Source organism: Trichoplusia ni, chromosome 24 (assembly GCF_003590095.1).
Source record: "Trichoplusia ni isolate ovarian cell line Hi5 chromosome 24, tn1, whole genome shotgun sequence".
In the NCBI taxonomy this organism is placed as follows: Eukaryota; Metazoa; Arthropoda; class Insecta; order Lepidoptera; family Noctuidae; genus Trichoplusia; species Trichoplusia ni.
Window position 1 is genome coordinate 1286541 of NC_039501.1, and position 27470 is coordinate 1314010.

The following is a 27470-nucleotide window of genomic DNA, read 5'->3' on the forward strand; positions in this document are numbered from 1 at the left end:
CGCCTCACAAAATATTTCTTATGAAATCTAATATGACCACGTTTAATATTTTCTTACATCATAACGCTAAAACTAATTGCGTTTAAAAACACCTTAAGAAAACCCATAAAAAATGTGTAACATAACCAGTAATGAGTTTTTAATACCACGTTCAGTTAATAAAAAATAGCGCTTAACCCAGTCTAGAAGTAACGTTGACAAACATTCTGATAATGCTATCGTTAAAAATTTGACCTAGTACGAGAATGAACGATAAACAAAAATGCAGAAGTTTGTTCCGCTTTCATTGTTCAACAGCGTTTGTGCGCAGACACCGAAACATGAGCGATAATGGCAATATTATACCGTTATTGCGACGGATAAGTTATATTTTGTGTTGCCGCTTGACGATAGGCAGTGGCTACTGAATACGACAAGTTAAACAAATGTTAACGTAATTGTAGAAGAAAATGTTTGTCTTGGTCAATAACACCCTTATCTAAAACTTTATAGACAAACTAGCGATGGGATATCGTTTTAAAGCATGAACTGTTTTTGAAGTTAATTAAAGACAAACCCTATATTATTTATAATCCCTCCAAAAACATGTGTGAAAAGTTTCATGACGATAGGTTTAGTATTTTTCTAGTGAAAGCGTAGCAAACAAACTGCCATTCACATTTATAATATGAGTAGGGATAAATAAATCAATTCCTAGGACGTATAGAAATAGCTCTAAATAATTAGACTGTAAATACTCACTGTGCCCAATACTCTTCCCAATTCTTCTCCCTCGTCGAGCCGTACCCTCTCGGCAAGGTGGCAGTTTTAGATCTCCCATTAAGAGAAGCATACGACCCTCTCTTTTCTTGCAAGCTCATCAACGAGTGCCTTTGTACGGGCTCTGAACGGAAAGACTGGAAGGATCCTTGCGACCCCTCGTCTGACTTCAAACTGGTTTGCGACCCTTTGAATTTGCCGTTCGTTTCTGGTTGGGAGTATTCGTCGCGGTGTTCCTCGCTACCGTTGCGGTATTCTCCGTAAGTACCGTTTAGAGAGTGGCTACCGGAGTCTGATCTAGAAGGTGGTGGCCTTGGAGCAGCTCTCCGGTAGTCGAAACTATCGGAACGATTGAAAGACGATGTCCTCTTCACCATTTTAGGAGATTCCTGGACGTTGACTAAAGATGGCATTTTAGATTCCTTTTCCAAAACTATTTCGTGTTCCAGTTGATTCTGAACGTTTGCCAGCATTTCTTCTAGATCTCCAAGATCGGGGTCTATAGTAAGTTTCATTCGACGCATTTTGGAATGTTTTTATCCTGTACCACAGAAATCACTACCACACTATTCGACCGTCACTATAATCACGTAAATAAAAGCTCAGTTTTCAACCGTCACATGTTATTTTACACTTTACCTTATGTAACTACTATGAATCTAAACAACACAATATGAGTAATAGAATTCAAATGTTATTTTGAATCACGAAAGGTACGACCGCCGTCCCGAGCGACGTGCGTACGCGTCGGGCTTCGGCGCGCGAGTGACACAGTTATCAAACTGACTGACACTCACGGTGAACCTCATCCGTTATCTTTTGACTTGACATCCGATAGTGGGCAGATAAGTTAACTTAAATAAATCATTTCCAACCTTATTACGTACACATAAGTTTTAAGTTTAAATCAGCAGGGAATCATTCAAAGGGACATTGATTGATCAGATGTTTTGTTGGGGTAATTTCGCAATGTTTTCCTTATTACTGTGGGTTAGGGTTTACAATTCCATCGCAAGGTTACCAAGTACTTTATTAGTTACTGGGTTATTGTAAAACTAGTGCAGTGTATCTGGGTGGGAAAGTAGTAATTTTATGCGTTTATGTCTTAGTACTGAAGCGCGGGCGCCGGGTGCGATAAAAAATATCTAGATCGGATCGATTAACGGAACAAATTATGAGGCTGTGTCTAGACTAGCTACCGACTTTAGTACTTTAGATGTGTTAGTACTTGCTTATGGTTTTCAACATATGTGTTTTTATACCTCATCTCTTGTTAGTCGTCTTTGTTACTTTATGTATGCAGTTCAAATCTATTCATTTTATTATATTTTTTGCACATTGTCCGATGAAATGAAGAATTCGTTTAGAATCCTTAGAAGGCAATGCGTAATACTAAATTGAGACGCTGCAAGATGCAGTGTATTAACAGGTAATATCACTGCGTTTCGCATCAGAACGTAAATTTTATTTACCTTTTATATCAAATCCGATCAGAAACACCTCAGCTCAGTTCGAGATTGATCGATTCAAAAGCGAGAGTAATACTATAATGTTATAAAACCTCGGCTCACTACCAACACAACATATATTATACATCTCGTGAGATGTCAGCCTATTTAATCAAACATTTTAACAATGGATCGTAACGTACTCGAATGTTTTCATGACATCATTTAAGGTAAGATCGGGCGCGCAATCGCGACCACAATATTGGCACAACCAGCTGAATATGAAATTTTATTCTTACTGGTAAATGACATAAAATAGTTCGCTTCCTTTTGTTTGACTGTTCAGAAGGACCATAGTCGTCTGACACTGGCATAGGAAAAAAAACAGTGTTTTCAATCATTATCCAAAATTGGACATGAATCAAGCAAACAAATAATGCGTATCGTTTTGTTTTATTCAAAACAACTCCCACAGTAAGAAATTTAATGCGTCCGTGGATCAAACAAGATCTTGTCCTACGCTGGGATCGAACCCTCAACACGTCGCGTTCTGTTGTTTTGGCATGGCGACCCGTAATTCTCGGCTATCGAAGCAACGATGCAGTCTCATTTAACGACACCAATTTAAATACATACGTTATCAATATATCATTGCTCATAATAACGTCATCATTTATCCATGAGCCGATAACATAGGCTTTCACTTATACGCAAACATTCATCATACATTGCAATAAAGCATTACTCAGATATAAATACGTCCTTTCACTTTCTGGTCGTTAGTTAAGGTTTATTAACAGTTTTATTATTGTTTATCAATCAACGTTACTATATTGGCGGGTTTTTGTCAAGTCATGTAGGTATACGAACTTATTTTGTCTTCTACATGACCGAATATAGAAACTTCGATAGTTTTTAATTCGCCATACAATATGCTGTTTCACTTAATAATGTAAAGTAGTTGGTTATTTCGCGCAAACAGCTGGTGGTGGTAGAGGGTACGAAGGGATGAATGATGAAGAAACAGATCATTAGTACGCGCGTGTTGTTTATCTCTTTACGCACAAACACTTAGGCAAATAACGATGAAATTGGTATGACGGCAGGTAGCTAGTATCTTGGATTAAGATATATGCTACTTTTATGCGACATTGTTATAGCTGGATAATTTTTTACAGCTAGAACCGACATTCAAGCGGGCAAAGCCGTGAGAAAACAGCCAGTATACCATAAATTGTGTCGTACATTGCGCGGCGAGTCTTACATCCAATAAACACTTGATCAAACCGTACCGTGCTCCTAATTGGCAAAGATTTGTTCGTACTCAATCTCATGAGTAATTGTTAGTTAAGACCAGGGACCGGCCGGATACTCATTGAAAGGGTTTTTGAAGGGGTTTTTTTAAGCGCTTCAAGAAAAAACCCTATGACATATGTTACACCTTCGAACGGATTACTGGAACCCTGTTCCGAACAGGTTACCCTTTCACTACCCTGTAACACTGTAACAGGGTAACCCACTCCAACCTAAGACAGTGTAATATGCACTCTTTGTCATAGACATTAGTTTGAAAATAGTATAACCACGAGCGCACGTGACATCTTACCGCCCAGCGGCGACATTGTTGCATTTACCGAGCGACTTGTAAACATGGAATAAAAATCATTGTGGATATGATCTTACAGTTTAATTTTGCTTGTCGCACATTTCAAACGTTGTGATATATATTTTTCGTGTCTATACTTGTAGACCAGGGTCGATAATTTTTAAAACCAAAAAAAAAAATAGTAGGATGAAACCCATTAGAAAAGGAGGGGAATATTATAAAAATGAAAGGAAAAATAATTTACGTGCGATCTGAGGTCGGGAAGGGGGTGGGAGTGACGTTTAAAGAGTAAAAAACGGATTTTCTCGATTTCCGGCAAAACTAAAATTCGTATCGAAAAAAGTCAAATGGCAAAGTTGTAGATAATAAAAAGATCTAAAACTTTTGTGTTTACATTTTTTTCACATAACCTCAAAATTTATGTGAAAAATCCAAAAAAACAAGATTGTGGTTTTTTATTTTTATCCTTTACACGTGTAACGAACGTTTCGTTGTAACGAAATTTGGTGAAAACTTACTTTTTTGTGTCCCAAATACGCTGTAATTTATTTGATTAAAAATATTTATTTTTCAGCTTATTTTGAATTAATAAAAAAAAAAAACACTACTTTTCAATCGAAAATTCACCCGTCAAATCTTCTCAGAAAATGCAAAAAATGAAAAATACTTGTATTCGATTTTTTTTTAAATTATTATAAATAATTTCATCTAAAAAATTTGATCTCATTTAGTGTTCAATAGACCAATAATCGAGGAAGGTTTTAGGCTAGGTATATCAAATTACGCTGCAACTAATAGGAGCGAAGATTTAATGGAAAATGTGGCAAATACGGGGAAAAATATTAATCTTCGAGGGCTTTCGTTCAAAAATTCCTAACTTATATCTTCTAACCACGCGGACGAAGTCGCGGGCAACAGCTAGTTACCTATATGGCTGGTTTTCTTATCATGCTGACATGACGCGACGTTTCGCGCGTAGGTAGTTTGTCCGAGAGGCGCGAGTCGCGGCGCGACGCGTCGGCGATAGAAGAAAACCAGCTGTAGTCTTAGTAAAGCAATGAGGGGCCGCTAGGGTGCAAGTATGCAGCTCAAGTTTAGTGGGTAATTCAGGGTAACACGAATAAAAGCCTTTCATGAAGGTAACCACTTCAAAGGGTTAAGTTATTGAAGGGGTTAACCCCTTCACGTGGTTACCATAATGAAGGTGTTAACCATTTCGCTGGGTTTCGAGGATGTAACTCGAACAAAAGGTAACACTGCGATATGAGTTACCCCGTGTACGGGTTACCCTGTCAAACGGCTTAACTCTAAAGTGGGGTTGTCCGGTCCCTGGTTAAGACATTACACTTCATTCGAGCTGAGACGAGAGTTAGACAACATTAATTATATAGACGACGACTTATTTTCAGAGAGTACTGTGAAAACGGTGAAGGAAAACATATTAAGGAAACATGGATTTAAAATGTTGTAAATCTGAAATCGACAACACGCAGTGAGCTAGCGTGGAGTTGAATACCTACTCAACAAGGGAAGGTATGTGCATGGCATGCATTATTATTTCATTTATTTGTTTATTTTATACTTTGTTTCACATAATCACACTTGGACAATATGCTCTTGGAATGTGCATGTGTCATGTACAAAGGCGACCTTAACACAGAGTTGGTGACGCTTACATCAAACCTTAGAGTGGTTCAGAGATTTGATATAGGAGGAAATGAAATCATTGCAATGTGACTTCTCTCTACCTCAATCCAAATAAGCGTTTTATTAATTTTTAATCGGTTATTGCTTTTAATTTTATGTTTTGATTTTATCTCAGATACTTGAACGATTAAGATAAAATTAATTGGTTTCGATTAAAGTTGTATATCCTCAATTAGTTTTTTTAACAATTATAATCCTAATTATACATTTAATTATTTAAAAAAAGCTGTATCAAGAACGTAATGAAAACAAGTGTACGAAGGATAATGTTTTGTTAATGTTAAAATTTGTTTGGTAAAAAAAAAATGTTGCTGATTAGTATTCCAAGTAGGTACAAATTGGTTATGTGTACTTAAAAAGGTATCCCAGTTAGAAATTAATCATCCGAATTATGAATCATATTTTTTATCGCCATAGAAGTATAACAGTAGCCATAAATATTTATTGAAAACCCTTTTACAAGAAAAAAACATTATGAGTTCATTTCATTTACAATGAGCCACAAACAATTCCCAAAGAATTTCATTCTGACTTTCTGACAAATAGAGTAAATAAAAGACTTCCCCTAATCCATTTTAAAAACAAATACTATTATAAAAAATAAACTGTATCAAAGTCATATTATCAGTAGCTCCGTCTAAATAGGAAGTGAATCATAATAATATCGATACAAACATGCCATGACAAGTTTATAACGTACACGTCATAAAGGAGATATTTAAAAAAATAACTTACTAAACAAGGATATGGGATATTATTACCAAGAAATATGAATCAATAGAAATTATGAGACAATTTTATTTCGTCATTATAGCTGATATCCGTAGTTTTCATAAGGACAAATTTTGACAATACAAGCCAATATTTTTTCATAAATTATTTAATAACGCTTATAATAGGTAATATAGACAATTTGGATTACAGACACCTAGCCATCTTTTGTCTTCTTCGTTGAGCAGTATTTTTGCCTTAATACACTAGTGTAACACAGATTCACAAATAATGCTTCTATTGATAAAAACTTTTTTCAACATCAGTTCAGCCGTTCCAGAGTATATCTCTACAGCCGATGGCCGAGTAGTTGAGCTCACCATGTCAACTGTATGCGACGTGTCGCGGTTTCCATCCCCGCGTAGGGCAAGCGTTTGCGTGATTTAGTCTAAGTCCAAGACCAAGTGGGTCTTCGTGCATGCGCCTTGAATGTTAGTGAAACTCCCGCGACACAATGATAAAATTCCTTAGTGCGGAAGTCGTTTTTAATGTCTATCTCCGAGGTAAATGAACTCCAAGCCTCCTAATTACCACAAAATCCTGACATAGGGGAGACAAGATAACTGTACCAAGTAGCCGAGCAATTAGTCTAAAACAAATACAGATGATAAACCAACTAATTACATTATGTTTGCCGTTAGATAACGTATGTGGGCCGGTTGTTCTGTCAGGTGATAATATTTAAACATAAATATTGTTTGTATTCCTAAATTGTTTAAGTTATTGTAAAGGTTTCCATTCATTACTGTTGTCTTAAAAACATGCTAAGCGAATATTTCTTATTCATACATATTTGAATGTCGTTACGGGTATTCAAAAGCTAGTAAGTCTGACAACCAGTCTAACTAAGGAGCATCGTGTTGCCCAGGTAACTGGGTTGAGGAAGTCAGATAGACAGTAGCTCCTTCTTAAACACTGGAACATAGCTGAATCCGTTTAGACTGGAAGCCGACCCAACATGGGTTAAGGCCGAGATGAAGATGGCTGATGATGATGTATTTACGTTGCCGTTATAACAACAAATACTATTTACTACAGTTATTTAGTATAAAACTTCGTAATACTATCGCAACGGACAGAGCATATGACGGAAGTCGATGTGCCAACGTCAGATAAGCGAGAAACACGCAAAAGTGATAGATTACAATGTTCTGTGCTGTTTATTAATTATTTAGTAGCCCGCGTGGTATATCGCTGTTAAGCATAAAAAGTGTAACAACCAAACTTACATTCATTAATATTAGACAGAAGGGATCTTGATGTTATTGTATGAAGGATTGCAAGTATTGCAACACATTGCCACACAACGTCACAAAAATGTTGATGATGTTCAACGGCGCGGCGGCGGTTAAGGTTAAGTCAGTAAGAGACTGACACTACCCGTTCCCTCCAACGAGGGAGCAGTTGTTAAAAGGAAATCAACCGTCTCACTAAAATATTCGTTCTAAGTTATGAATGATTCAACAAAGCGACTTTGATTTTGCATATCAGGGATATAATATAGGTCATAACCAATTGTCAAGGTGACTGATAATCGTTTAAAATTGATTGAAAGAGGATGTTTAGCGACATTCGTTTGTCATTAAACTTTGACATCATTCTTTATCATGAAAAACAGCTTTTTTTACTTACTGAATTATCATTGCTTATTTTTATCAAATTGCGTCAATAGGAGGAATAATCCATTATTTTTTATTTATTTATTTGAATTTACTGGGCATTTAAAAGCATAACAAAAAAATATATTCTGATTCGAATTATAATACCAAAAGCTCTAAGTTAAAAACTCATACTTGGATTTACCATTGATAGGAAACGAAAAAGAGAGGATACTATATGTTAAAAGGAAGATTTATACAATCCATCTACAACATACACCATTGAATTATCAGTCTTCTTCAAAGCCTGATATGACACGCATGCACATTCCACAATCGTCGTTTGACGTCACGAGGACTCAAACCTAACACTATTGTTCATGTAATAAACATTGAATGGTAGTCAATTCTAATCCGTATTAGGTCTAAGCTAAGTTAGAACGTGGTAGGTGACCCCGATTGATAACTTTGAATATGCAACTGCATTGAAGTAATCAAAGAATTATAATGAAAATAAAAGTTATAAACATTTCTATAAGAAAGAAGAATAAAAAGAACATGGAATATGGAACTCGTATTTTTGAGATGGTACCAGGATTCCCCGGTTTCGAGTCGAGTCTAGATAAAGCTGGCATAGGACCGTAGAAATTATCATGAGAAAGGGTAGGCCCATGCCCAGCAATGAAAGGAAAAAGATGTGGTAGATGATTTTGATGACTAGAATTCCTAATCCTATCAATCTTGCTATGATAAAGATGTTCACAGTGTAAGCTATACAGTAATTTTCTGGCAATGGGAGGACAAAGGCTGTGGCTGATGACGATTTTGATGACTAGAATTCCTAATCTTATCAATGTTCCTATGGTAAAGATCATAACAGTGTAAGATGTACAGTAATTTTCTGCTCAACAGCACAGCACGTCAACGTTCGCTAATTGTCGGTCAATGAGAGCTCGACAGATTGTCAGCTTCCTGCCAACAGTTAACACAATTGTAAGATCCTTTTACAAGTGAAGATCAAGTGGCTTTTTATAAACACGGTTTTTAAATTGACTCGGAATAACGGTTGTTTTGTGAGAGTCACTTTTTTGTTCAAAGTTCAAGTGTGTGAGACTGTTTATGTTCTTAATGAATTAAGTTGACATTTCTGCCTTTGATTGCTTCACCAGACTGTGAAGGGACGATATTGTTAGACAACCACTCCTTAGGTAAAAACCGAAGAAACTGGTTTACCAGCAATGAAAACAAAAGACAAAATATTTTTAAGAAGACAACACTGATAGCCATATCGAACATAGCATATATCAATCCTAAATACAATTTGAATGAGGGCAGCAGAATATCATACATCATCAAATAATCATTGTCATGACATCCACAACGCAACAGATGGAACACCAAACTATTGAAACACATTCTACTATAGCTAAGCAATGAATAACTCGGACAGTGTTCATACCAAATAATAAAATGTCTAGTGTAATAAAATGTTTACATATACCTAGGTTTCTAAAAGAAAAACCAAAAGGGTACAAACGGAATCCTATTACTAATGTCTTATAAATATGCTTTGTCGTCTGTACGTCCTTGGCTAGGCTAATCATGGGATACAGCCCGGTACTACTCTATCATGCTATCATAGTGTGAGTGAGATAGCATGATAGCTAGACGGTAGAAACATTTATAGATTATGTGTTATAGTTGTCACTACAACGAATGCTAAAAAAAAGATAGAGAATCTGTGTACCAAGCTTCGTCTAAATCTTTTCAGTGGTTTTTGCGTAAAGGGGAAGAAACATCCATACATATAAACTTTCAAGTTTACAATTTTAAGTAGAATAGTAGGATTTTTAAACAAATTGGCCCTATTTTGAATGTGTCCTAAGATACCAATAGAAGAAATTTACTCACTTTCTGATAGTGTATTTGTACTAAGCCTTACAGAGAACCCGCTAACTTTCGGCAGCTCAACTTATTATAGTTTGGTTTAAACACGGTCTGAATGTCACCATATGAGTACGACTAATTGGCAGCCAATGGGGGCAGGCAGATTGCCATCTTCCTGTCCATAACGCACGTCCGGACTATAATTGTGTCGTTATTACCGCTAAGTAACTAACGCCAGATAAAAAGCGACTTTACGCTTCCTGTGGTTGGCTGAACTTGAATATTTCTTGTGTGGTCATGATAGATACAAATACGTATCGTCATGATAGATGTTTCTTTGAACATGATCATCCTAGCCTTTTCCCTGCTATGTTGAGATCGGCTACTAGTCCAACAGGATGCAGCTAGTACCAGTGTTTTACAAGGAACGACTGCATAGCTGCTCACCTACTCAACCCAGTTACCTGAACAACACGATACCCCTTCGTCAGACAGTTTGTCAGACTCCAGCTTCGACGAGTTACGTGAATTTGACTTATCCACTTTAATACATAAAAACGAGCGTTTTAAACAAAGTTAGTGCTTATTTAAATTCAGAAATACCGCATCTTTGATCTCTTCGTGTGAAACATATTGTGATCAATTATTTGTTTTAAATTCGGAGAGGTTTACATAATTTTAATGATTGTGAATGTGAAATTCGCTATTTCAATTGAAGACTTTCCAGATGTTTCAATTCTCACATCGGAACGTAGTTTTCATGTAACAAGTCCGATTAAGCTATCAAAGAGAATCAAACGTTAATATTAAAAACGCACGCAAAAATCAAACAAATCTAGCTTAAGGTCTGTCATTATCTGGCATAAACAATAATTATAGCATAATCTGTAATTAAGTCGCAGTGTTAAATAGAGCAACGCGTATGAAAGTAGGATTTAATGAGCCGAAACCACTTTCGATTAAAATTATATTAATTAGTGGTTATCGTCGTGCTGATGGCTCGATAAAGCAGTTCAATTAGACCTCGAAGATTATGACAAAAAATAAAACATGAAAAAGATCTTAGAATAGGTAATTGCTTAATAGCTTTAGAGTACTCATTCGTTGTCAAGATTTAATTTACGTGTGCAATATGCGAAGTCTCCTATACTTTATAACTGAAAACTCCAACAACGAGTGTTATAAGAATATCAGAGTTAAGATGGCAGCAGTCAATCGTTTTATAATAAATTTCGTGATGCGGATTCATTATTACCTATTTATTATAAGTGTATACTCATGCGTGTTTATCGGGAGAACCCGACTAGGTATCGGATCCAATGGACTTTTTAATAATACCTTGATGCAATGCGTACAAAATATTCATCATAAGAGGTTTTCGGTGAGGATTTCCGCACCAAACCAAAAAAAAAGCTGATATATGAATAAAAATACGTCTAAAATTTAAGATACGATTAAGTAAACGAAGGCTGAGAAGTTTGTCATCTAACAAAACATTTGAACCGATTGGCTACCGATGATTGGCAAGTATACTTTTGGATAAATCACAAATCATTCAATGAATATGGTAGAAAACCTATTGAAATAGCGGGTTTAATTCCGGTACCTATGTATAGAAGCATGACCTTCTTTCTCTTTATAACTTGCCTTATGAAATATTATTCACGCCTACTGCAAGCAAATATTTACACTTTGCATCAAAGTTGTTAATGATTCCTCTACTAATCTAATTAAGCTAGTCTCATAGTTTATTAAGCACACCAAGAAAACGCCTAAAATACTACCGAAAATCATTTTAACAGCTTCAAGTGTCTACCCAATCGCGTAACCGTGGTCTTAAGCAGACTATACGAATTCTCAGACATCAAAGTCATCTTCTCCTATTCTGATCATAATAGCTATAATAACAGACAAATCCCGTAGTTCTAGACCTAGACAAGAAAATACAGGTGTTTATTTGTGAACTCTGTCGTACGATCAATACACCTTCAGACTAGACATTAAATATAGAAGTACTTGCGACGTCTAAGCTGTTTCTTTGAGGGTTTGAAAGCAGATTAGAGTGCATTGAACTGATTTGAGACGTTTCTCGGGATATTTGAGAGCAACAGACTGAAATATAAGACGGCGTGTGGGGTTATGTATAAAGAAAATGTTTTGACTTTGAATTTGGGAAAGTCTGCCTTATTTTTCAATAATAAATGTATTATTGGAGTATAATGACGTGTCCTGTGACTAATAAGGTTAAAGAATGATGTCGGTTTTCCCTTAAATGGTTGCCGAATTTGTTATGGTGACGCATTTGTAACTTTGTACCCCTTCACAGGAAGAAATGACGTGTTCAGATTTGTTCAGATTTGGTCAGAATTGTTCAGATTCCAGAAATGCATGGGGCAAGGTTTTTGCTATCAGAATTTCCGAATCTTGATGACGCCATAGTATTGAAAACCAACACGTAAGAAAAACTAATAAACTGAAGCGTGACACAGAAGTAAATTGAAAAAAATATTTGATGAATATGATTTAATAGGGTATTTGACTAAATCTAATATAAATCTGTTTGGAATAAGAAGATTAGCCAAGAAGAAAAAGCACTTAAATATGGCAGTGTGGGCTAATAACATCACTTGCTACTAAGCAGCATACTGGTAAGTGACGTCACACGTGATTTTAATCACTGTATCCTTATCTTTTGTTTACGAGATAAAAAAAAAATGTATCCAGTATTTTTGGGAAATCTGTCTGACGGCCTAAACAACTTTTTATTGTAAAATATCCAATTTTCAATAATTTATTACCATACCTGCATTACAGCCATAATAAAGTATCATGTCGAATAAATAAAGCTACAGCTTCAGGTAAACGCATAACCTCATTATTGACTTGACTATGTATATGAGTACTTTATATAGCATCTACCTAACATAGCATTGTCTCAAGAAGTACATAAATCCACGGTTTCTCACAACCAAGAACAGCTGACAATCAATTCCATGCTTGTTAGAATTCCGTCAGAATAATGGACAGTAATCTCTTGACTGTCAACAACTCTATGCTAAGTATAGCGAGTACTCGCAACCATTTTGTATCACTCATTAGCTTCATGTAAACCTTTAAAGTCCATCTAGGGAACATAATACAAGACTAGGCTATATTTAGTGAATTAGCTAAGATTAATACTGTCGATTTAGAACTTTAATGGTTCTTCTCAATATTTAATAAACTGAGACAAATCAGAATGTATTATTGAAAAATATACTCATATCGTAATATTCTAGATCACTATCTAGTCTGAAACTAAGCAAAGCTTGTAATTATGAGTGCTAGACAACTTATGAACAAACTTATTAATTTCTTGCATACATATTATTATAGACCCCGAACAAATGATCGTGCTCATCACACAACATTTGTCGGGGTGGGAATCGATACCATGACCTCTGGTATACCACTAGACTGACAGGCAAGTCAAACATAGCAGCTAAATTCATCATAAAAATCATTAGCGTTCCCGTTCTGAATTCCTTTCAATATATTTATGTGCTGATCTCTATTCTATTCCATGCATATCCATAAGAAAATCCGAGAATCAGCTTTAAACAAAACATTCCAAGTTTCCCGTTAGCCATCCTTCACTCCGGACAGAAATTTCAATAGGTTTTTTTCTTCAAAATAAATGGAGCCAAACAATAGTTTCCCTAGTACCAACTAAATCACAAAGGAGTTTGGAAAACCACCTTCCTGGATTAACAATGGATGACATCAACCAAGTATATAAACAAAGTACAAGTTACAAAAATAAACCTTATTCCTTTGTGTTAGGGGTGAGTCAGTCTGAAAATGTTGAGGTTGGATCTGTGTTATTGACAAACTTAAAGCTTGTAGCTTGGTCTTAGGAAAACAGGTCTTATTGCTTTGTGATCAGGGTGATTGTAATGGTAAATGGTTTAGTTATTTCTTGCGACATTTGTAGCGTAACTGAAGTGTGCTCCATCTGGCGCATTAGAGCGGAACTAACGTTTGGTGCAAGTTTAAAAATGTTGACTTTTGAAATTGCATGTCTTTTATACTCTTCATGCAAAAGCTATGATGATTTATAGAATGCAATGCGACATCGCTATCAAACCAAGGCTACGGCATTAATACAAATGCCTTTTATGCTTAATAACTTTCCATGACTATTTTTTCTGTCCTTACTCAATTTTGATGGTCTTGGAACCGAAGGATAAATGCTCTCTAGGACTGTGATGGCCAACCAGTAGCTTTTTTACAGATTATGTTTTTCTGTTGCCATTATTTAATATTAAGTGAACATCTCTACAAATTAAAACAAGTTAACTACAAAAATCCAACTCTAAGAGTCAATGGTACGTCGAACTGATCATAAATACGAGAATTGACCACCAATCAACATCAAACACATCATAATAGATAAGACCTTTAGCAAACAAACGAAGCATCGCACAAAACAAACAAGCAATACACAGATGACATGAACGAAACAATCACCACTAATTGCATTACCCGTAACAATTGGTGAACAATGAGCAGTGACCTTGAAATAAGATTACGACCCGTATGCTCATCAGTCAATTAGGAATGTAATTTCGATATTAGTGTACCTCGATAGCTTTTCTCTTAAGTTTTGTTAGAGTACCCCATGTCCAGCAGTGGACCACCTCGACAGGCTCAATTGATTGACTGTTTCAGTATAATACATAAAACTAATAAATAACCTCACCATACAAAACTCAAAAGCTAACCAAAATTAATATGGGGAGTCTCTTTTTTTTTGTCGGCCAATTCCCATCCTGCCATACCGAAGTTACCAGAAGAAGAAGAAGAGAAGAAGCATTTATTCAAATATAACCACGAATTTCTTCCATACCTTGTAGAATATTTTGCCTTAACAAAGCTACGAGTACCACTTTATTCATACCAGTAGTTCAATCATAAGCTGACGTTCATCCTAAGCCGCCAGTACCAATGTTTTGAACCACACTCAAGTCTTTTTTCCCATCAGATCACACCGTGTCCCGGTCACGCGGTACATTGTCAATGAACGAGCTATCACGTATTTTCCAAGGACAGGCATTGCACTGTACCATGATTATAGCACCAGAGAAAATTATTAACACAAAAAATGGAGACTGGTTGCTACGTCCATAGATTCCACAAAGGCTTTGACACAGTTGTCTTAAGGGCATTTGTTATAGATGCAGTACCATGTTTTGAAGACAGTGAATAAATTATAAAACATAAATCTACATTTTTTTTAACTTGACCTTATTCGCCTTATGTAGTCTGATTAGGAAATGAAAATATTGTGTAAAATTGAAACGAGAAAGGCTTTACATATTTACGATCACCAAAAAATCAAGATTCGAATAGAAACAACAAACAATTCAAATTTAAACATCCAATAGTAGCCTATCAGAACGATTATCTTCATCTTCATACATAAATATGATTCAGCTCACAACCATATAAAGACGTTTGGACGCGTTAAACGCCAACACACGACTGACCAAATGCGACTTTCACAGAATAAAATTCGAATTACCTACATGGGCAAATAAGATGCAGTGTGGGTACCGTTTAGCGGTAGACATGACCGTTTCCGATATGTCTTTTGTTTGAGATTCAAAGCACGCCAAGAGTTATTAACATATTGATGTAAAGAGGTGAATTCATAAATTTAAAAGGTTTGTCCTTAACGTAATACCTGTAGAACAAGTTGTCTCGCAGGAAGCAGTACGGCGGTTTAATTACCGACTAATAAACTATTTCCACCTGCTTAGCTAATGGATTCTTTGCCCTTTATAGTACACATAAATTCTTCGAAGAAAAAATGTTGGCTTCGTAAGGTTTACAGGTGGTTCCTCTACTTTGTATGGGACGTAAAAATACTCAAATGGCAAATGAAGATTCCATGCCGCATTTTTTATAGGGTCTTGTGGTCTTGGACAATAAACAATAAGTACAAGATAAAATAATATATGGAGCATGGAGCATGTTATTATATTTTATTATATTTATAGATCACTCACTGCATTATGCAATGGCCTACCATAATAAGCAAATACCTAACTATTGTGCGATTTGATTCATTCAGTAAATATTTAAGTTATAAACCTTAGCTTTCAATCCGTACCTAATACTGGGCTAATACTGAGTAAATCAAACAGCCCCAAGTCTACGAAAGTAAACGCAAACATTCCAAACTCCTAATCAGTTTAGATTATCTTTATCTTGACTAGGATCTGTCTAGTCTGTTATTCCCAAGTTCAATATTGACCAGTTACTTAATACTTAGGTATTACCAGTGTAAGCTTACGTCACTAACTTTATGAATTGTAACTTCAAGCACCCAGTGAGTTTACCCTGGGGAATGTTCAAGTAAAACTCTTTTGAAACTAATCCTAGTCTTGGTAATATTATAAACGCGATAGTTTGTAAGTGTGGATGGATGTTTGTTATTCTTTCACGCTAAAAGCACTGAACGGTTTAAGAAAAAAATTGGTAAACAAATAGTTTACAAAATGCGGTGCCGCCGGCAACATCTAGTATCTATTAAATCTACTAATATCTATCAATATCTATTTTAAGCCTTTCAACATCTTTGCAGGTGTCCAGTTCAAAGGTCAGACGAAAGCATACCTGAACCATGTAAGTGTGGTATCTCCTCGCAAACCATGGTTAACGAGCTACCCGTGTCGCACCTGCACACGCAAACCGAAAATGTCAGCTGCACTCAGTACTGATGGGCAAGACAAAAGAGACAATTCTTCATCGCATTAGCCCAAATCACGAATCGTAAACTTCATATTCATGTTCACTTGAAAAAAATTAAGAATGCATATGACCATAATGTTATTTGAGCTATTCGTTAAGCGTTGAGAATCTCGTAAGAAGCTTTAGTAATGTTTATGAAATCTATAAATCTATAAAATCTCCTTCAAAATCTGTTTCCAGTTCAATCAATTCAGCTTAACGCGATACTGCTGATTGCTGTATATAGTCTTCCCTTTCCCCAGTTATTACAGCCCTATTATATTCAAAACGAAACACCTTTCAATTGCTCTGTTCCCTAGCATTATCTAGGTCTATATCAAAGTCAGATGGACAAACGGATCAGGTTCGAGGTTTATTCAACCGCAAGTCCCCCAGACATTGGCTTAGAATCGAGGTTATCATTGGTAGTGATAAAAACTTATGTTTGTGGGATGTTCAAGTCTATTTTATCTTGTTGTTTTGCTTAAATGATGTTGTTATTTAGCATCCGATGGACTGATGTCTTGAAATGATAGGCTGGGTCTGTATGTTGAAAGTGTTAACTAAATTGGCGACCATAAAACATATAACAGGGTTTAAAAGAAAGTTTACCATTTACAAATAAAAAAAATATGACTGACGGAATGATGTCACAGTATAACATATTATACATGTCTTAAAATTCAACTTGTTATATTATACGTTTAATACGTCAGGTCTTAATCAAGAACTCCGTTATAGGACCAAATTTAGACAGGACATACCCTAATAAGGCGCACGATTAAACCGACTTTACCGTTAACTTTACAAATATGCTTTGAAATAAATAATCTGAAATAATGGACATAATCTTGACATCTAAAGGGGCCAGTATGTTCTAAATGTTTTAATCATGTCTAGTGATCAGGGCTAGCCTCAAAGAGTTCGTAATATAGGTATGATCCAAACTGCATTATTGCCATTTTGGGGGAGATGAAGACAACTAGACTAAACTAGGTGCGTTTAAGAAGAATCTATTGACAACTCTTAAAATTAGCAAAAAGGGTCTTGTTTTAGTAGACAAAATATAAGAAAAAGACTTAAGACCTTGGTGATACCTCGAGCCAGTGGGTAATTCCATGCTGGCATGATCATGACGAGAATCTTGATTCCATAAACAGCAAGTTCCACTGGCTGCCAGGGCTAGATTACTGAAGCTTTTTTTTTTGAGGTGAAACGCTGATAACTTAAGCCGACGCTGAGGGTACAGCGTGGCGTTATGTCAGACTCTCATCGGCTATAGACACCTCGGGCCCCTTCAACTGCCTGAGCCAGAGCCACGGGATAGTTGACTTACGCTCTGTGCGACTCTGGCTGTAGATTCTTAGCCTAGTACACAGCTCCTGCACTACGCAAACCCTCCATTCCTCAACTCTAATCAATTTTAACTTCGATGTCTCATTTCGAAACTAGTATACAATTACAATCAAAAACCAAACACAAATAACAACCGTGAAGTGATTACGAAATATAAAACCGTAGACAGTGGAGTAAACAACTAACTCACCATAGAGGATAATTATAGGAGATTCGTGGGAACAATCTTAATTGTTTGTCGGTACCGTTGTTTTACATTGTTCTGCCTGTATCCACGGGGGCGTGGCGTGAAGATATCCGTTTGTCAGTTTTTCTTATTACATTTTGATTGAAAAAAAAAACAAAGTAGCCGAAAATGGTAAGTCGATGAACTTTGACGCTGTTATTTAGTCTTATTCTTTCAGTATTATCTTTAGAATTCGTCACTTGTTATGAAATTTTAAAAGGAATATGACAGATGCATTATTTTATATTATAGTTAATGTATTTTAGACAGGACTTATAGCACTAAGCTATATTAATAAAAAGGAATCTGAATATTGAGGGAACACCTAGTGAAGAAATATGGATCTGAAATCACCAACCCGCAGTGAGCAAGCGTGGTGATCAATGCTCAACACTTCTCTATACGGGAAGAGGCCTGTGTCCAGCATTGAAACGTATACATATATAGATTGGTATCTCTTTTCTGTCACGGGATAACTTCCTTTTTAAAGGCGTGCTCGGGGACACAGGTCCAACATGCAGAGGCCTTGTTGAGAACTTTAAGCTAAAACGTGCTGGGGTATCTACCAGGGTCATTATTATTATTTATTTAAGTTCTTAATCATATATGTCTTACTCGCATAACACACACACTACCATAAATAAAAAACGCAAATTAACTATTATTATAAATGTACCTGTGTACCCATATAAAGCAATTTCTTATTAAATTTACAAATACATAAACACAATAAACTCCTTATAATATCGTTACCACTAAATAACGTTATAATTTTCCTAATAATTGTTAATACAAATTCGATAACAATACCGACAACAAGTTTATCAATAACATAATATGAAATAATATTTACGATACAAATAATAAACTAGGCAACGTAATTGAACAATTAGATAGACCTACACAAATATAACACTGTATTGTTTTAAAACAGAAGGTCTGAAAGACCAGTATAGTTATAAAATCTATTACCTTATAAATGAATATTAACTAACGCTATTATTATTAACGCTTAAGCTTCTTAAATAAAACAAATATAATATTTAAGAATCTGAGGGCACGGCAGTGCCCCTGCCAAGTCTCGAGCAAAACGGGCACGGCCGTACCATCTTTTCTCGAAGCGATTCGCGGCTGTTTCGCCCCCCCTGTATCTTCGACGTGGACAAAGCTAGGAGTTTAGCTTTTCGGGGAATAATAGTAGGCATTAGAACAAGCTTAAGTTCGAAATTACATGCCAATTGAATTAATGGTTTAGGAGTTACGGTCGATCAAAGTTACACCATTTTGTCACTCATTGACTCACTGACTCACTGACAGATCATCAAAAATCTAAGGTACTTCTAGCAGACTTAGAAACTTCAAATTTTGCACCAAGATAGGTCCTTAGCCACATATAAAGGAAAAATTATAAAAAACATTAAAAAATAATATGCCATAGAAAACAATTTTATATTTGCGGTTTGGCAAGAACATTATGTATGGATTTTGACTGCATTGTTAACTTTGTTCGTTGTTTAAGTACCTATTCAATTGGATGAATACATACATAGAATAGAAAAGAATAATATAAATGTAATACACAGACTATCATTAATACAAATTAATACATAAAATTCATAATTCATTAAATTAATAAAGCTAAAACTCCATTGTATTGCGATAAATATTGTATGCGCGCTCGATAGATGGCGTTGTACGTGTCTGAATCGCGCTATGGTTTCGTTACAAAGCGCAGTCTAAGTAGTACTTCAGAATAATTCGATAATTTTCATTTGATAGCGCCACCTGTCTATGAAAAACCATTTCGAAACTTAAAAATATTGTAGTGATAATTGATATTCGGAGAACTTTACGTGTTATTTAGTTTAGTTTAGCTATAGTTTGTAAGTTAGTAGATATATATATGCATATATATATAAGTTTAAGCTTGTTTACATTAGAAGTAACGAAGTCTCAGAGAAGACACAAAAGAGATAGAGATAGAGAATGGGTTCTAAGCAAAGCAGTAGCTGAAGTCCTAGAAATTATGACACCTAAAAAAAAAGAAAGAAATACACTTACAAAAAATAAATGAGATCCCACCAAAAACATTAAATGTAAAAAAATGCCAAGTCTCTCGATGCAGTCTTTCCATCGTAAAAAGTTTTGAGATCTCATAGAAGCCAAGTCCTATTCAAAATATTTTGTAGTTATAAATCAACATTTAGTAATTGTATCAATAGTTTTCTTTATATTATAATTATAGTGACTTGGCAATGAGCACAAATTAAAAGCTGCTTGATGCCTGGAATTATGTGCAAATGTTACTGACGAGACCAGTGATCAGATTATTTGTTATGTGTGAATCATGATGGTCACTACCGACTACATGCTCCAATACAATAATTAAGAATACCTTACGGGCCATCGCTTTATGAAAGTAAATGAATCGAGAGTACACTAAGACTGACTGCCGTTGCCGAAATTCGGTTGGGACGACACGGATAAACCAAAAGAAAATTAATTTTGTGATATTAATGTTTACGCATGCGGTGTGTGTAACTTTCAACTCCTACAAATATGCCGTTTTATTTGTTTCTTCTTGTGCTCATTGCCAAGTCACTATAATTATAATATAAAGAAAACTATTGATACAATTACTAAATGTTGATTTATAACTACAAAATATTTTGAATAGGACTTGGCTTCTATGAGATCTCAAAACTTTTTACGATGGAAAGACTGCATCGAGAGACTTGGCATTTTTTTACATTTAATGTTTTTGGTGGGATATATTTGTTCTAAAGTTTAAAGATTTAGAAAGTAAATAAAAAAAATATTATCTGAATAGTTATGTTAGTTATGCTATGGGTTCGATCTCCGCAAGCAGCAATATTAAAATGAAATAGATTTGTCTAATCCATTTGAAAGTGATTCGAAAAACCTTCAATTTTAGTGAACTGTATGACATATTTTATGTATAGGTACATACATATGTGTGTCATACGGAGTTGACCTATTCTACATTTCCTATATACTGGACATAGTATCGCGTGACAACAACTTATTTATCATTATTATATACATGATTCGAACGATGTGTAATGTAATTTATTTACGCAGTACTTTGATTTGAAAACTTAATTTAATTGGACGGATAAATTTGAACAAATAATTAGGATTTACCTAAAGTTTATTTACTTTTGCGTGCCCGAGAAGGTCTTTACTGTATCTTTTACTTGTTTTTTCCGATCACCGTTTTTTAAACATAAGGAATACAATAAATAATTGAGGATATATGAGTATTGAGTATTATAATTACCTTGCTACATAAAAAATCTGCGAAGATTTCTAAGGCCCTTTATCGGTGCTCCGGTGGGTAAAAGCAGATGGAGGAAGAAGTCTTTATCAATATCTTTATCGGTATTTAACAGAGATGTGAATTTCCATAATACAAAAACATCCCAAAATCTAGAAATCTGTACGAGAGCCAAATATGAGAGAAAATCCAACAACTGCAATCACTGCAGTTCTACTTAACTGGCTGAACAATGAAATTCCAGTGCTCACTAATTAGCCATTCCCAAAGGTAAACTAAAAAAGGAACAAACCACGCTTTCATTGCTCTTTCATGAATCTCTGAATAACACTCAAAACTACAATTGAGGTTTTTTAATTAATTACTGATTAAGCTGATTTCAACGCTTGAAATAACTTTAGTATGTTCATTGAACATACTGTTTGTTAATTAAATATTATATTAACATACATTAACAGTTGAAGAAGGTGCCAAAGTTTCCAGCAAATCTAAGAAACTGGCCCACATAGCATCTTACATCTTTTCTCAACAACATAGGTTGTTTTTACAGGTTTTACACGCCACAAAAATTACAAAGGTTTTGCAGCTATTAATTCAAATCAAATACCAACTATACTAAAATCTTTCCAGTTTTCTTTAAAAGAAAACCTGTATCCAGCAAATTCCCTACAGAAAAAATCGCAATAGCAGTAACGTTTACAAATAGTGTACTGAACTGAAGGAGAGCAGAGATTGCTTCATTAACGTCAGTAAAAGGAACTAATTAGTGTTCACGGCTGTACTTGTACTGTTTCAATATAGCAGAACTGTTGATCTTGTAGAAGCAAGATGGCGCTATAACAGCATGTAGCTGTGTCTCGCTTCTGCAATAGTCAGAACTGCTTTAGGCGTTAATAGTGAGGTTGCTGTTTCTGTCACTCGGTAAGCGTGTCTGTTTTTTTTTTCTGTATTTTCCACTTTTTATAAAGAACTAGTTGAAGTTTCAAACTGCCGTTGAGGCATTTGAATGAGGATTATGTTGTTTCGGTAACTAGAACGGTTTTTGCAGTGAAATTTATTCTGTTCATAATTTGTGTAGATCTTTTAGTTAGTATCTCAGTTATTTCTATTTTATAAATAATTTACTTAAATTAAGAAGTACCTTCCCGCTGAATTTAAAACCACATACAACTTTAAGCACAACAAACAATTTCGCAAAGACCACTTCAATAAAAAATATCGGTTTATTACCAGCGGTAACGTTAAAATGGAGTTTAATGATGAAACGGTAACACATTTGCGGTAAGACTTCGGTAAGTAATAATTTATGTTATTACGTTTAATATCATGTATCGTAATAAACGATTCTGTGGGATATTTGGGTTAAATATAATATTTATGATCAAGCCTATAATAACGAATTAAGCAATCGTTTTAAAAATAAATCAATTCCAAGTGGCCGAAAATCAACATGTAGTATATAGCCCTATATATATATTAAAACAGTTGCTGGAATTTAGACCTGCAACGATGTGCATAATAATTCATTCCTTGAAACCCTAGTTCACATAAATACTTAGACCTTTGTTTAGTCCTAGCAGCTAGGAGAAGAGGAAGACATTTCTCCTTCTTATTAATTCTTTGTTAACTGAATAATATATTTTATTTTATTTATTTAATTATCACACTAATCTACCATTACAGGTTACTTAACCTAATGCGGTAATTGGATAGATTTAGTGTGAAAATTAAATAAATAAAATAAAATATATTATTCAGTTAACAAAGAATTAATAAGAAGAAGAAATGTCTTCCTCTTCTCCTTCGAATTTCAACACCAAAATCCAAAATCCAAGCTTCTAAGTAGAACTTTTTGAACATCGCGGCATCCTAAATTATCCGCCATTTAACTACTTCTAAGTTAAGAAGAAAGGGCGCTACTAAAGGCGAAAAATATTTCCGGATGACAAAAATTGATTTTCTAAGACAGAAGTTCAGGCAAACGTAGTGTAGGACGCCCTGCGGCACGATGGACCGATGATTTGAAGAAGGTGGCAGGCAGCGGATGGATGCGGGCTGCCCAGGACCGGGATGGTTGGCGCTCTTTGGGGGAGGCCTACGTTCAGCAGTGGACGGCGATAGGCTGAGATGATGATGATGATGATGAAGACAGAAGTTCGACTATCCCGGAAAATTATCTTTCAACGGCTAGATACTTTGAAAAAAGGCAACTCGAATGCAACAAAAAATGACAAGAGACTGTCAGTCGACGACAATGTTATTACGATAACCATTAACGTTCCTAGCATGCCTCGTGAAAGATGTACGGAATGTTATTATGGTTGAACTACTCGAGATATAACAGAGATTATTACACTTTTCTATAACGCAATGGTAGGGGAATTCGTAATAACGTTTAATCGATTTTATATCGAGAAGTATTCGATTTTTTATCGATACAAAAATTATATTGTTTTCATTAAAGGAATCCTGTCTATTCCGAAAATCGTATTTTCGCCAAGGCAATTAAATTATACAGTATTTTATATGCGTCAATTTCTAGAAAACTTAACCTAAGAGTAAACCTAAAGTAAGTCTTCGACGTTTCCTCTTGAATGAAAATATTGTCTTCCTGAACAAATACACACGTCTAGACTTCAATCAGTACTAAGATCTGACGAATATTTGTGTCATTGCATCAATTAGGTCATTCGTCTCCTAGGAACCGAGCCGCTAGTCGCTAATAACATAAATGCTGAAATTACGATGTTGATTTCTTGGATATTTCTCAATGGAAGGAAGAGGAAAGTAGAACGTGAATGGATGATAAAGGCTGTATTTAAGAGATCGCAGTTTGCATTGTTACATACAAGTTGTGTTATGAAAAGAAACATCTCATATTATGAGCGTTAACGATTCAATGACCTTCATCATTTTTTTGATAGGGACAAAACTATTACACGTAAAGCTTAACTAGATTCTTAAATTAGCACAGTCTTTAAAAAAAAACATTAAATTAAATATATTCCATAGTATTACATGTGACTCTCATAATTAGCCACGACTAGTAGCTTCGTATTACAGTTTTACAAGAACTCCTTACCACAAACTAAAAAATATACTTTCAACTCACATTCTTCAATTACAAAATAACAAACTCATAAAAAGTGAAAACACAACACATAACAAACAATGTGTGCGTTACATGGCCGCCGCTATCTCCAAAACCAATTGGCTAATATCGATAATCCTTTCACCTCAGGGTTATTAGAGAGAAAGTTACAATTATTGTAATTGCAGGAAACGTATTATGATGCGTTAAAAATTACAAACATCGGTAATATTGTTATAATGAAGGTCAAAGGTCAGGTGAAACGGATTTTGTTTGTTTTATCATGTTTTTTAGGGTTTTCTCAAAGAGAAATAAAAATGGAACCCTATTACTGAGGCACCGCTGTCTGTCCGCTTGACTGTTACCTGGCTGTAGAAACATGATACTAAGACAGTTGTAATTTGAACAGATGATGTACCATTTTGTTTGCTACTTTGGTGAACAATTTTGTTCTTCGCTAGCGTGACCCACTCTTGGCCAGGTTTTTGCACAATTGTATTCTTATTGTCATCAATACTATGACAGCAAAAAAAATAATTTAGACTAAGGTGCATTCGGAAAGCCGGTCATTCGTACAATATGAAACACAAGTCCTCTCACATATTTTTTTCCAACCGAATCCTTCCATGCTTGCCTACAAGTTTCACATAGGCTCAAGGATTGGTTAAATCATATATGATTTAGGTACCTACATTATCATACATATGTGTCTGCAGGAAATAATTGCACATATAACATGCTATATATTTTAAAAGGATAACATTGCGGCTTCGTTATCGTCACAAACCGCATTTAATAATATCGTCTGCGTTATAAACTGTATTGTTATAATGAGAACTTGTTAATTAAGGGCTCTTTATTATTACACCTGCTATCCGTCTCAAAAGTAAACATAGCTCTAGAGAGGAATGACATCTCTAGACACGATAATGCTTTTTTCAGACTGTTCGTCCTGCAGATCGCAACCAGAGCGAAAATATCCCGCTTTTGCACACAAACAAATGATTAGTTTCTTAAAGTTGTTATTGCCATAAACATAGTAGGTAATCGAATAATTTAAGGTAACCCTTTTAGATACCTACTTTGCTGCGTGACATTTTGCAGACAATATAAAGGAGGGGCTCGTGGCTGTGCTATAACGGCATAAGTGATTCGATCACAGGTTAAGCTATGCTTGACGCGGTTGGTCCGTAGATGGGTGACCATCTTTGTCATAGCGAGTTCCTCCGTGTTTCGGGAGGCACGTTAAATTTTGGGTACTGGCTGTTATTCCTACATCTTTGACAGTCGTTACAGGTAGTCAGAAGCTTGAAAAAGTCTGACAGCCAGTCTAACCAAGGGGTGTCGTGTTGCCCAGGTAACTGGGTTGAGGAGGTCAGATAGGCAGTCGCTCCTTGTAAAATACTGGTACTCAGCTGAAACCGGTTGGACTGGTAGCCGACCCCAACATAGTTGGGAAAAGGCTAGGCCGATGATGATAAACACAACCCCCCATTAAAATTATTTTTTACTGAGACTTTTTTTTTAGAAGGGTGTATGTTCATACATGTGGGTACCTACGTACCCCTTAAGTATTTTCTGTAAGTGTTAGTTTAATAAACGATTATTGTGAATAACAAATGCACGTACCTACTATATTTATATCTATAGCTGTCATAAGGAAATATCAGTATAAAATATTTCGAATTATTCCATGGGTTAATTTTAGCGCTAAAATGTAATGCAAATATCACTTGATATTAATGATAATAAAAAATAAAAAAAAAAACAAAACCGCAACGATGAAAACTCAGCTTTTAAAACACCGAAAAAAAATCATCATTACCAATAATTAAAAGACACAAAATCACTTCACACAAAACCAGAAATTAGCAACAATTGAAGTCACACAAAGGAATGCATTCTATAACCATTGCGATCACAATGAAAGCTTAACACTTCACGCGCAACTTGCACTTAATAGAGAACGACCGATATAGACAAGCACATGCGCCTGAGTCGATCGCGCAACTAAAGTATCGGAGCGGGAAAATTGTAAACATCGTGTGGGAAAGGGACAGGTGTATTGCGTAAGAGAAGGATGGACAGTGATTTGTTTATGCCTCGGCGAAGCGATATTTGTAAGCTGCGTGTAGATTAAGTTGTTATGGTTTACTTGAAAGTTTTGTGGATGCTTTGATATTGACTCTGTGAGGCATATCTGTGATATAAGTTTAGTTTTTTTGGTGATAATTACTGTTAGGACAATTAAAAAAAAACTCACTGGCTACTGTTGTTAAGTGTTAATAATAAATTATTTGCGTACTGCATTGCTGAGAATCTCAACCACACACTGTTAAAGTTGTAAAGAAATACAATCGCTCTTTAAATTATTTTCTAATCGTTTGGGGTGAGTGCAACATGTGCATAATCATTCTCTTAATTCTATGTTATCACTAAAACTTTTACACAAATTCGATTCAAAACAAAATTCATAAAACGACAAGTATAAAAACGCTCGAGTAAACACACGGACACGGAGTATTAAAGCAAAAACCTATAGAAATAAAAGTGTTAACCTTTTAAAACTGTTGGCGCATGGCTCACAGCCCACTCGTAGGATTACACTCGGATTTCAGTTTGCACTGTTGGGACAGTTTCCAGAATTCCACAGCGGCACTAACTGCTATGCAGGTGTTAAATGGAGCTTTAGATAATACTGAATTGTTTGATTGAGCTTTTGTTTTTCCCTCGCTTTAATAATGATAAGGTGTCGTGGTTTTACGTTTTATTTTTGCGGCTCTGGTATAGAAATGGTATGCAGCCAGCAGTAAGCAATGCAACACTACGTAGTTCTTTTTTTAGCCTTTACTGTCCCTCGGCAAGGCGAAGACAATTTATTAAATTAATTAAATATGTCGTTATTAAATTCAGAGGACGACCAAAGAAACGATGGATAGATTGTGTGAA

General features: G+C 35.4%; 1 protein-coding gene across 3 annotated transcripts; it reads right to left on the bottom strand.

The window, feature by feature from the left end:
• On the bottom strand, window positions 1-27433 carry LOC113505099. 3 transcript variants are annotated; one of them, XM_026887616.1, is made up of 2 exons: window positions 26347-27433; window positions 1-1300 (listed from the first exon to the last, which is right to left on the bottom strand). In XM_026887616.1, the coding sequence occupies exon 2, from the start codon at window positions 1281-1283 to the stop codon at window positions 738-740; it is 546 nt and encodes a 181-aa protein (XP_026743417.1). In that variant the 5' UTR covers window positions 1284-1300; window positions 26347-27433; the 3' UTR covers window positions 1-737. The 3 variants fall into 3 exon arrangements, with proteins under 3 accessions (XP_026743417.1, XP_026743416.1, XP_026743415.1); XM_026887615.1 differs by having other exon boundaries at window positions 1-1339; window positions 26347-27432; XM_026887614.1 differs by having other exon boundaries at window positions 1-1418; window positions 26347-27432.
• Window positions 27434-27470: the final 37 nt, after the last annotated feature.